The 13,413-nt window shown below is 40.4% G+C and overlaps 1 protein-coding gene across 1 annotated transcript in view; it reads left to right on the top strand.

Annotated features, from left to right (window-relative positions):
• Positions 1-687: 687 nt before the first annotated feature.
• The window catches only part of DGKK (diacylglycerol kinase kappa), a 176,917-nt gene continuing 164,191 nt past the window's right edge, over positions 688-13,413 (top strand). The window contains exon 1 of the mRNA XM_004713137.4: positions 688-1,095. Coding sequence (XP_004713194.2) covers positions 688-1,095 — 408 coding nt within the window. The remainder of the gene's footprint in view (positions 1,096-13,413) is intronic.

The raw sequence follows: 13,413 nt of genomic DNA on the forward strand, positions 1-13,413 counted from the left end.
CACACACACACACACACACACACACTGTGCATTTTAATTTCATTTCCTAGGTTAGATAAAAAGGATTACTTGCAGAAAGAGGCTTGAAGATGCGGTGGGGGTAGGGGGGCGAGCGGCAAGAGATTGGTCCAAGGCTAGACTCACCTGCTGCTGAAGTGGGAGAGCAGTCTCAGGATGGACGTTATTTGGAAAAGCTGCTCCCTGCTGAGCGGCTAAGTAGTGGGTTGCAAAGACCCTTAAGTTCGCTTTAGAGGTTTGCGCTTTTTACATTTGCATCACTAAAGGGTTAAATAGGTCTAGGCTTCAATTCCCTGCCCCCTCCTCCGCAGCTACTCCTCTGCTCCTCCCCAGTTTGCACTCCCCCCTACACCCCTCCCACAAGTGGCTGGTAGGTCATCAAGCCCTCTGTCCAGTCCGAGTCCTTAGCCCCTCTGCTTCCCACCCATCGGATCCGTGGCTGCTTACGAAGAGGTGTGCGCTCACTGAGGGGCGTGTTCCAGCACCGGGCGACGCGGAGCGCCCCCCAGTTAGATCTCAGAGCAGAGCGAAGACAGCCATGGAGTGGGGTGGGGGAAAGTTTGGCACCATGCAAGGGGTTGTCGGACTGGAATGGGTGGGGCGCCCTAGGGTCCTTTAGCCCTCCAAGCTAGAAGTACAGGCTGCCCAGACCTCAGGCAGTGTGCAGTCATGGACCGCGGAGCTGCGGCGGCCCAGGACACCGCTCCACCTCAGGATGAAGACGACCCTGAAGAGCCTCCAGAGCCACCGCCGCCGCCGCAGCCACCACCACCGCAGGCTCCTCAGCTGCCCCAGGAGCCTTTACCAGAACTGGCAGCACAGTCTTGTCCAGAGTCGGCTCCAAAGCCTTGTCTGGAGGCGAATCCAGAGCCAGCCACAGAACTCGACATAGAACCAACAACAGAACCAGCCGCAGAACCAGTCACAGAGTCATGCCCAGAGTCCGCTTCAGCGAGCTATTCGAAGACGAGCCCAGCACCATGCCTATTGCAGTGGCCAGCGATCGCTCTAGAGAGGAGACTACAGACCTCCTCATCGCCAGCGCTCAAAATGTCAGTGCGGTTGTCCAGTAGAGAGGTAAGAAAAGGGACCCTCTGGGATGGCAAGAAGAATCCAGGCCTGGCAGGGGGGCTATAGAACTCTCTAGACCCTGGATATCCCTAGCATCCTACTTGGCTGCCACAGGCTGGTTAAGATGCTAGGAAAGATGCGGGAATGCGGGTTCCCAGGGGATCAGAAAGCAGTTGGGAGGCGGGAAGCAACATGTGGGAAAGAGAGTGGAGTGTTTGGGGTTAGAAACGGAGGTGGCAGCATGGGGTTGGAGTCCAAGCAGTTTTCTGCATGGTGAGAGGAGATTGTACCGGAAGCAACTATATCTTGAGAAAGAAGGGGAAGAGCCGTCCAGAGAACGTGAAAGGTCTTGGGAAATGTTTGGGGCTGTCCCCCACCCCCACCCCCCAGCACTGGGAATGGAAATGAAAGGAGATGGCGAGGCACACCTCTCAGTGGTGGTCATTGCCGCAGAGGCCCATGCTGCAGACTCGCTGCCACCCGCTTGGCCCCCTCCCTGACACGGGAGGGGGCACGTCAGCCAGGCCACAACTAGCAAGGCTCTAAGGAGGTTCCCAGCACCTCTGTAGGCTATTGGATGCCTGCACTCAAGAAGGGGATAAAGGGATGGGCGGTGCCCACGCGCACTGCAGGGGAAGGGCAGGGTTCGCTGGGGAGGAGGGGAAGAACATGCATGCGTGGTAGCCACCATTCCATCCCTGCTGGATTTCCTGGCAGGTAAGTGCAAACAGTGATACAGGCACTGGCCAGTCACAAAAGGGTGGATAAAATCCAGTACCAGGACCAGGAAGCATAGGAGTCCTGGTTTGGAAACACAAAAGTAGGAGTTGAGATTTGGGGGCATGTGGATGGGAAACCCTCATCTCCACCTGTCTTCAGTGACACCTCCTGAAACGTTGCACTTAACTCAGAGAGGGCAATGGAGGACTTTGGGATGCCAGCCCCTGGGGCAGAAGGAAGAAGGCCTTTTTGTCATACACCTCTGGAACCCGCTATTCAGAGGGAGTCTCTGTGTATTTTTTTCTCTTTCTCTAGTCCCCACGACTTTTCTTCTCCTCCAATTTTTCCCCCTAAGAGACTATGGAAATTGAGATATTTTATACATATGCCGCAGTTTAGCTTCCTCTGCAGGGGTGTGAGGAAGCAAAGAGAGAAATAAACAAATAACAACACACCAACAATACCCAGACATCAAGCTACCTGGCAGGACTCCTGCTAAAGAAGGTCACCTGTAAAATGTAGAGACTGAAGGAGGAGACACCAGAGGGTCATCTTGAAATGGAAGTGTGAATCTCTTCCTGATTTCTGAATAGAAAGGTTTGAGCTTGAAAAATATCTGCAAGAAGAAATGACCAAAAAAAAAGAGGAAGGCTACAGTAAAAAGTTTCACATGGGAGATAAAAGTATAGAGGTTCAAAAAAACTTTAAAAAATAAGAAAGGTGGAGCGCTCAGAAAATTTAAAAAACAAACAAGCAAAAACCTCTCCTCTTCCTGCAGAAGTCCTTCTCTGTAGTTAATTCCAAGAAGGATGGGGCAGCAAGACAAGAGGTACCCTAAACCAGGTTCTATTGTCTCTTGGAAAGAGTTTGCATGAAGCTAGTGGGAGACAGAAAAGCAGGAATTACCTGACCGGTGTCTCACTTCAGTCAGACCTTGGGAACATAACTGCAAAACTGACACCTGAGGACCTAATTACTAGAATGCCCAGAAAACATGTCTTCTCTTTGACCTCAGGAAGGCTGACTGGAGGCCAGGATCTCGGGGTGAGTTTTAAGACAGTGAGAAAGCATCTTTCACCAGTGTGTCAAGACAAGATAATGTCTGTCCCCAGACAGATGAGAGAGAGCCCTATAAAGGGAATAGATTATGTTTCTTTACTGGACGTATCCTCATACAAACTGACCAGCAGACTTACAGGCTTATGACAGCATTGTCAGGGACCAAGGACTTCGCCTTTGGTAGAACCAATTGTTTGTTGAATCACTTATCATATAAATTATAGGACACTGACATCTTCTGAGAAGGCCATGTAGATGAACTAATCAGTGGGTCTACACTCTAGAGGGATCTGAAGGATACAAAGGATGTGAGGAGATGTTCAGATTGTTGGGAGTTGAGCCCTCCTCCAATACCCTTAGAGTCACTAAGCAATTGCTCTCTGGTACAGATGGGAACATCTGATTTTCAATGATAAGACCATTCTCTGCTGTATTTTTTCTTAGGTAAATAGTACACACAATTACTGATTTGCATCTTAACATTCCAGGTAAACAGGTTGCCAACTTAGCTAAAGTGTGAGTGTTCTCAAGCACTGCCTCCTTGAGGTAAGCAAGGGGAGAGTGGGGGCGAGGGGGAGAAAGAAAACCTGCAGATACATAAAACGTAAATAAATGCATGCATGCAATTACATATATAAGGAACTCTGGTGGCACAATGGTTAAGTACTCCGCTAATAAACAAAAATTGACAGTTTGAACACACCAGTCACTCTAAGGGAAAAAAGATCTGCTACCATAAAGATATCAGCCAAGGAAACCATAGGAGGCTGTTCTACACTGTCTCATAGCGTTGTCATGAGTCAGAATCTAATTCATGGCACACAACAAAAATATACACAAAATCTCGGGGGAACAAAACAATAGAGCTGTTATCATCCAACAAAATACTATGTGGCAAGGTACTGTCAGTGCCAGTAACATAAAACTCTTGTTATAATTTAAAGTGTTTGAATATGACAATAGGTTTCCCCTAGATAATTCTACTCTCTGGTATTGCAGTAAAAAGCAATATATACCTCCAGCCTGTTGTCTGAGATCTTTGGATGTTTCAATAAGGTTTCAGAACCCATTGGTTGCAAATTTTTGTCAGGCATGTGACTACAAGGAAAAGCGGGGCGGGGGTGGGGGGAGTTCTGATTTCTTGTCAAATAACTGCCAGGCTCAGTGAAACAAACCTGTTTCCTTCCCTTCTAAGATGTTTTGGTTTCCAAGAAATGAGCTATGGTCCTCCACTTGGTGGCAGCAAGTGTTAAGTAAGGATATATAAATTGGCTATTTAATAATGTTATCACTTGCTTGGGGGTGTGGAGTTTATATGAAGTAGGCCATATTTGTTTCTCTCCCCTCAGCTGTGGCTGAAGAAAGGCAATTTATATTTATTTTCCCTGGAATTTGACCAGCAATGAAATCATAATCACATTACCAGTGATGAATGAAAACCTATGAAGAAATACCTTTTGTTTTTATATGCAATTGGGAGGAATGGGATGAGGAAAGGATCTCTGAATGCTTCCTGAATTGCCACAGTATTTATTAGTCCCCAAACTACAACAGAATTTTTCTCTAGCATTTTGGCATATATGTTCTTGCAAAGAGCAAGCAATTCTTTATATGATGCCTGGTCAGTCCTGCCAGAGACATTAGCATCGTCCCTTAGTTATGAATTTTCTCTCTCCCAGTGCCTAGTCCAATGTAGCCTTCCTTTCAATAAATTTTTACAGAAGCTTGAATTTTGTCAAATTGATTTCCAGCGATGTAGATACTGCGAAGGAAGAGAAAGGCATCCTCATTGGTGGCCCATCAGAAATCCAGGAAAAGTGGAGATTAAATGTTTATTTAAGTAGCTTGGAATATATAGCTTTTACAGAAATGCAGTCATCTTTCCATTTCACAGAATGAGTTTGGGGACCATAATTAAGAAGCAAATACCTAACAATGAAAAAAAAAAAAGGTTTCTAAAGTGTCCATAACCAACGCAGCCATAGCAGCAGCATCAGACTAAATTGATGGTTTGGCTTCAAGGATAATGCAATCTTTTCCTAGGCAAAAAAAACCACAACCCCCATCACCATCCCCACCCCCCACCCCCACCCCCACCAAAAAAAATAATCTACACCGGCTGTAAACAGCGTCAAGATTCAAGATTCTACTGTTTAACCTGTCAAAAGGTCAGGACAACATTTCTTTCTTTCCTTTTGGTTCTACCCCACCTACTTTGCCCAGTTTTATTGACACCATCTGAATTATTTGCTGTATTCTGAGAGCTCTTGCATCACTTGCTGCAGGATGTTCTAGAAAAGATAATCAGTGGTCTTTCCTTTCTGGGAGTACAATGCTTATGTGCTTATTAAAATTTCTGATTGAGGCTTCTGAAACTGAGCCATTACTCAAAGTGCTTCCAAGTAAATGGGGGAAACATTTAATAAAGGCCAGGAAGTAAATCAGGGGGATAATAATAATGATTGCATAATCCCTTTTTGCTAATATATTTAATTTTGTAAACTTTACAGTTTACAAAATGCTTTCTTCTTCATCAAACACGCTTTTATTCCCTTGATGAAGACAGCCTAATGAGTTAGGGGATGACAAAAATAAAACTTGATAATTTATAGGATATAGCTATTAATTTATCTATTTTGGATCTTTTGACTCTACAGCATTTGGCTTTCTATGACACATAGCATCCTCATTTGTCTAAAAACTTTCTTCTAGCTGACATTCAATCAGCTTTGCTTTATCCCAAAGCAGTGATTACTGTTTTCTGATTCTCCTAGAGGGAGGCAATATTAAACTGATTCTCCTAGGGGTGGGGGTGGGGTGGGGGGCAATATTAAACAGGCGCCTGAGAAAGAAGAAGAAGCAAAATACCCTGAACCTCTTACTCCCAACAGAAATTTTTCTTTTTAAGAAAATAAACAGAAATCTTACTAAAAATAACCCTCAAATCAAATTCACTACCATCTAATCCATTCCAACTCATAGAGAGCTCTAGGACTGGATAGAACTGCACTTTTGGGTTTCTGAAATTGTAACTGTTTATGGGAGAAGAAAGTCTCATTTCTGTCCCACAGAATGGTTGGTGATTTCAGATTGCTGATCTTGCACTTAGAAGCCTAATGCACAACCCACTACACTATCAAAGTTCTGTTGCTAAAGGTAAGATGTCCAAATTTCTAAGTCCTACTGATTATAATTCCCTCAGTGGAAAAAATTAAGGGTCAAAGCAAGCAAGAAAGAGAGCAGTATTCCTAAAGGGACACTCCACCCCCCCCCAAGGTAATAAACTTTATTCTCAAATAGAAAAACAAATTTAAGAATTAAAAAGATAATGAAAAGTGCAATGAATCCAATCTCTGCAAAAATAATGAATGTTCTCTTCTAAGTAATCATTTCAAGAAAATAAATGAAATTCCCAAAGGATGTAGACATTACCCTCATCAAAGCCTATAAAGATTTAAAAATGGAATGAGAAATAATCTTAAGGCAAACAGTATTCCCGACCTAATAAATTTCATGACATTTATAAACTTTATTTGTGCCCCATTGCAAAGCTTATTCTTTCTGAAAAGTTACTCACCACCATAAAATGGATTCACTACCCACTTTGTAGTGCCACCAGGGCTCAAGTGTGAAAACCAATATCCAAACTCACTGCCATAATGTCACTTCTGACTTATAGTAACCCTATAGCCCTCAAAAGTTTTTTTATAGAAGTAGATGACTGATGGGTTCAAAACACTGACGTTTGGGTTAGTAGCTCAATGCCACTAGAGCTCCTTCTCAAAATTAAAAACAAACAAACCCTCAAGCTCACTGCCATCAGGTCATGTCTGACTCAATGACCAGGGTAGAATTGTCTCTGAGACTGCAAATCTTTAAGGAAATGGAAAGCCACTTCTTTCTACTGGTGGTTTCAAGCAGCCAATTTTGCAGTTAGCAGCACAACGCATACCCCAGCACACCACCAGGGTTAAAAACCAAACCAACCTCAGTGCCACCCGTCAACTCTGACTTACAGCGATTATATCGGACAGGGTAGAACTACCGCTGTGAGTTTCTGAGACAAGCCTCCTCTTTCTTCTGCGGATCAGATAGTGGTTTCAAACTGTAGACCTTGAAGGTAGCAGACCAACGTGTAAGCAGTATTCTACTGGGAGTTGGCAGAGCAAAAAAAAAAAAAATCTTTAAATAGGAAACCCACAACCTCACTAAAGCTCCATAACTTATTTTCTTCTAACTATATTAAATGCCCAGAGTAGTCAAATTCATAAAGCCAGAAAGTAAATTAGTGATTGCCTGGATTGGAGAGTGTGGAGGAATAGGTCACAAGCTATGGAAACTTATAGCTAAGTGTATGGGGATTCCACGAAGCACCTCATGGCATAGGTGGACCTGGACCTTATTATACTGGGTGATGATGGGGGATATTACACTGAGTGATGGTAAATGTGTGCTAACTTGGGTGAAGTGAAGGATGATAGTTCAAAAGAGGGAGAAGAGAAGTCAAGGAGCAGGAAAAAGGTAAACTATTTAGGGTGGGGGAGTTGATTCAAGTGTTGAATGAGAAGCTGATGATCAGAAATGTAAAACCTAACCTAATTTAAAATAAAAACAAATAAGTTAAATGTATGGGGTTTCTTTATGAGTGATGAAATATTCTGTCATTGGATAGTGATGGTTATTGCACAAGCTTGTGAATATAGCATAAACCATTGGATCAAACACTAAAAATGGTGACTGTTATGTGTGTTAGGCAGGGTTCTCTAGAGAAACAAAACCAGGACACTTATGAATATATGTGTGTGTGTGTGTGTGTGTGTATGCTGTATAATCTATCCATATATATGTATATATATACACACACACATACACCTATATACATATATATGGATAGATAATTCAGCATGAAGGAATATAACAGCTAATTAGTCCACACAGCAGTACAGAGGGCTCAGTTAAACTCATTTCCGTGGAACATTTAATATACTGGAAGTCCTTCAACTCACAAGGGCTGCTGGGTCCAAGGTCAAGGAAGCAGACAGCTGAGTCTTCCCTCAGGCAATGCAGGTAGTGCACCCACAAGCAGCAAATAGCAGGGTAAATCACCAACAGTCAGCAGCTCAGGAGCTTAGCGAAGCAGGCCTGGATGGAATATTGAACTCAAGCAATGCAAGACGACAGGATCCGCCCGTGTCAAGTCAAGCAATATCTACACCAGGAGCATAGCGAAGCAGGTCTCAAAGGGCTCTCAAGCTCTAGTGACAGGATCCATGGGTTGTCTGTCCTACAGGTAGTGTAGGTCACAAGTTGAGGCAGAGAACTAGCTAAAACAGCCACACGCTGGTCCTGATCACCATAGTGAGAGAGAAAGGGGCAGGTCTTGCTGAGTCATTTGTCTCTTTGCCCTCCAAACAAACTGTGACCTTATTCATCCCACATGTTCCTATTGACCAGGCTGGCACAATAAATCTACCCATCACATTATGTTATATATATTATGTCCAAATTTAAATAAATTATAGATTCATTATATTGAATAAATAAATTTAAAAACACACACACACACACCTTACCAAAAAATTTTTGAACAAACAACAAAAAAGAATATTTTAAAGCAAATAGCTTTCAAAATTAGCAAACCGTAAAAGTTACACATACCAATAATCCCTTTAGCAACACACACATTTTTTATTATAAAAAGAATTAAATGTTAAGAACAGGGTCTACAGTCTTACCGAATAGTAATTAAAAGAAAGGCCTTAAAATTTTACTTTTATTATTGTTGAGAATATACAGAGTGTGGCAACTTGATAACTAAGCAAGTGCGGTGTGGGAGTGTGTCTAGTTAATCAGGTCACAGCTTGATGATGTATGCCTCGTTGTGTGGTTGGTCTTCTCATGAGGATTCTGGGAAGTTCCTTTCTCCCTCTGCCTTGGTCTTCCGGTTGACAAGCCATGGGGAGACTTGCTGAGACCTGGAAGAACTCTCTCTTTCTCTGCTTCACCTACCTGTTGAAGAGTCACACTTGGAGAAGTGGAGTAGCCATGTAGAGACCTGTGCCAAGGCTGAGATGTTTGCACCAGCATTGGATCCACAGGACTTTCCACCCACTGGCCTGTGATCTTCCTGCATTCAGCATCATCGCATGTGCTGTGTGAGTCCGAAGAAGAATTTATGGACTAGTATCAGACTTATGGACTGATCTGGACTGGGCTGTGATGTTTTCCTAATATACAATTGCTCTTTGATCTATAGCTCTTTCTTACACATATGAGTGTATTTGGATTTGTTTCTCTAGTTAACCGGTCTAGAACACATAGCAAAATGTACACCAATTTAGTCAATTCTATATGTACAATTCAGTTACATTGATCACATTCATTGAGTTGAGAAACCATTTTACCCTCCTTTTCTGAGTTGTCCCTCTCCATTAACATAAACTCACTGCCCATAAGATTTCTATCTAAACTTTAAAATTGTAGTTGCCACATGGATCTGATATAGTTTTTAAAAGATCATCAAGTCCATGAAAGACATTTTTTACTAGTTACGTTAAAGGATTGTTTGGTTTTAAGAAGATTTCAGGAGCTACTTTTGTTTTCATTTTAAAATTTTCTCCAAGGAATCATTTCAGGGGTTCATACAACCAGCATGGCCCCTAAAAGTCTGCTGAATTTGAAATTCTGTTCTGTATTTTTCCCCTTTGGGTCAATATTTTGCTTTGGATTCTTGCATGAAAATTTTCAGTAGTGTTAGCCAGGTACCATGCAGTATTTGTGGTATCATGGCAAAGGAGGTAATTTTTCATGGAAGCAAGTAGCCATATCCACATCCACCACTTTCTTGTGATTCTTCTGCCTCTGTTGCTCCAGGTGAATTGAACCCAGTTGTCACACATTGGATAGCCAATTGCAAGCTTTTAAGACCTAAGGTACTGCTAATGAACAAGGAGGTAGAACAGAAGCATTAAATATGTTATTAGAGTAATTAACTAGGATGTCTCATGAAGTCATGCCCCTAAACCTTCAATTCAACACTGTCAGGTACACTGCTAAAAGGTGGACCACTCAGGTTAGAAGGCGCTCAAAAGATGACTGAGGAAGAGCTGCCTACTCAAAGTAGAATCAACCATAAGGAGATAAATTGAGTAAATCTTTCAGGACTCTCATTGGCTGATGGAGCATGACTCAAAGTAAGAAGAAACAACTGTCACATCTATTAGCAATTGGAACTGGGAATGATCCATTTCCTAGGCATTAGTGAGTCAAAATAGACTGGTATTGGCCATTTTTCATCACACAATTATATGGTTTACTATGCAAGGAATGACAAATTCAAGAGGAATGGTGTTGCATTTATTATCTAAAAAGATATTTCAAGATATGTCTTGAAGTACACTGCTGTCTGTTATAGGATAATATCTATATGCATATGAGAAAACCCAGCCAATAAAACTATTATTAAAATTTATCCACCAACCACTAAAGTTGGTGGTGAAAATATTGAAGAATTCTACCAATCTCTTCAGTCTGAAATTAATCAAATGTGCAATCAAAAGACATATATAATTACTGACAATTGTAATGCAAACGTTGGAAACTAAGAGAAAGGAGAGGAGCAGTAGTTAGAAAATATTGCCTTGATAATAGAAGTAAATCTAGAGGTTATGTGATAGAATTTTGCAAGAACAACATTTTCTTCAATGGAAGTACCTTTTTTTAAAAAAAATAACATGAAGTGTGTCTGTACAAGTGGACTTCTCCAGATGGAATTCAGTACCTAGATGTGAAAGGACAATAGGGAAGATGAATATATTCAGTCAATGAGGCCAACTGTGGAACAGACTATCAATTGCTGAGGTGTAAATTCAGCTGGAAGTATCATAAGGTATAGATGGAAATAATTTGGATGATAAAGCAGCAAAGGAAAGGCTCTATTAGAACTTTGAAGTCAATTGACTAATTTTTATATTATCTTTCTTAAGAGGTGCAACACTTAGAGCACTGTTGATTAATATACAGTAATATCATGACTAAAGTAGTGGGTTGGCTACGTGGAGCATATAATTAAAATTTCTTTGAATGCCAAATTTAATTGTAAAGTACTAATGGTAAGAATGAAAGAAAATGATTACATTATCCAGTCTTTTCCCTTCCTGTTTTGGGCTTTCTTTAACCTCCTATTCTACTTCCGTAAAAGAATGTGGTTTGCTTTTTCTATAATTTTACTTCTATTTTATAAGTGTTTTCTATATTTAGACTGAGAAATCCCAGTGAGATTCCAGCAAAACCTTTTATTTCAGTATTATAAACCTGTAAGACACCCTGGTCTCACATTAGTTAAATAATTTGACTGATATTCAAATAATTAGTAGTTCAAACTCACCAGATGCTCTATGGCAGAAAGAGATGGAAGTCTACTTCCCTAAAGTTTATAACCTTGGAAACCCTATGGGGCAACTCTATCATACAGATTCTCTATAAGTAAATTTGGAATTGACTTGAGAGCAATGAGTTTAGGTTGTTTTTAGTACTACACACTCAGAGAACATCCTGAAAAGGGCTTTCGGTTATTGCCTAGTCCAATGTTTGCAAGACCTTTGTAGAACTAAAAGTATTTTCATATTTTTCTCAATAAACTCTTTCATGAAAGTCCAATATTTAACTTAAATTCAATTAGTATTTCATTCGTCTTTGTCTAAGTTAAAATGGGTTTGTAGGCTTACCATCTGAGATGTTTATTTCAGGCTCACAGGAAAGTAAGTTTGCACTCTATGTTTATTACTGGTTTCTAAGCAAAGGGGCTGGTGATGAAGGAGCACCTTGACTAATAAAAATAAGCAAATCAGAGCTAAAAAAAGTACCTAAATATTCCAAAAATGGACAATATAATCTTGAAAACATGGCCATTCTAGAGAGTTCCCACATTCAATATGTTATAATTATCTAATGAAGTTAGTTTAAATGATATGAATTGTCTTTGCTTGTGGTAAAATTGTTATAATGGGGGCTGTGTTCTTGATCAAGGACAGTGTACCAAGTAAATTGTAGATATAACTAAAAATATGCAGTAAAAGTTAACATATAATGGTAAGCTTCACAGCAGCAAAATTGTTACAAATTCTATTAAATTGGCATAAATGCACCTTACACATTCATTTTTTGAGGGACTCCAGTGTACTTTAAAATGCACATACAGCACATAGAAGAACCAACTCTATGTAAATATAGTCTACTCTGCTTGCTTCCAGAAGGCATAAGAGGAATTTTACAATATTAAGCACCAAGCATTGACCAGAATTTGGTGACACCTCTAAGGTTGCTTGGGAAATTTTATTACATAAAAATGAGGCATCTATTAAAAAATGAAGAAAAAAAGCCCCTAATAAAATGATTATTAAAATGTTTTTTAAATGAGGCATCACCTCAAACATCCTATGATAACGTCACTCAAAGTTCTTCAATCACTTAAGGCAGAAAACAAAATATCTACTTACTCACTAAGTGTTTTATTAGGGTCTATTACAACTAGTATATATTAGTTTTCAGACTCATACACCATCCTTTGGATTGGCTTTGTCCCCTTTTTATCTGTGCTCAACTGTCCTGTTTTATCTATATCTACTATTCATTAGGATGTACTACATAAAATGATTAGAAACTCCTTTTAAAATTCCAAATGAATTAGTGATGATGTGTAATGTTTGCCAATGAAATGCGCTCTGTTTGCTTATGTCTACTGTTTCTGGAAAACCATGACTTGAAGTCTGATGGTTATCAGAAAAAATTTTGACTAACTGGAAAAGACAGGCATGCCCTCACTTTTGCAAATGCTTTCCGTGGAAGTAAGACTGGTATTACCTTCAGTAATAAGTATGTACAATGCATATCTGTTTAATGAACTCACATAGTAGCTGCTCATCTTCTCAAGTTCTCTGATCTCAACAACTACAAAATGAAGAGCCAAAGGTTTCCCGAATTGTTGTATACATGCTAATTAACTGTCCTAGAAGACTTCTGACTTTACTTGATTTGCTTGAATTTTTCTAATGTATGTGTTTGTGAGGCACATCAATATGAAACTTTCTCAAATAAACCTTTACTCCATGGTACTTTGTAGTTCCAAAGTTGGAATTTTTCTTAGATTGGGAATAATTCACTTTTGTTCTACCATGATTCAACTTCACAAAGCTGTGCATTACGGGGTAAGTAGCTTAATCTTTTTGTGGCTTAGCTTCTGCATCTATTAAATGAAGCCAGTCTTGTACTATTGATCGAGCTCAGATCAGCAATTTCTTCATTAAGTATTCCCTGGTATCCAACTCGGTATTCCCATAGTTCTATAGACACCCCTCTGTTTCTCATTTAACATTTGATGAAATTATCCATTTGCATGTCCAATTAAACTACAAAGACAGGACCTTCAAGAAATCACACCGTGCTGACCACTCAAAAGTGGTGCTTGAACTACCTTACAAGAATGTCATTACAGCTGTATGAAAAAATAGACTTTGAAACATACTTTTATTTTTTGTTTATTTTTTT

The sequence above is a fragment of the Echinops telfairi genome, unplaced genomic scaffold (genome assembly GCF_000313985.2).
Source record: "Echinops telfairi isolate 266 unplaced genomic scaffold, ASM31398v2 ScPeMD7_19;HRSCAF=73, whole genome shotgun sequence".
Lineage (NCBI taxonomy): Eukaryota > Metazoa > Chordata > Mammalia > Afrosoricida > Tenrecidae > Echinops > Echinops telfairi.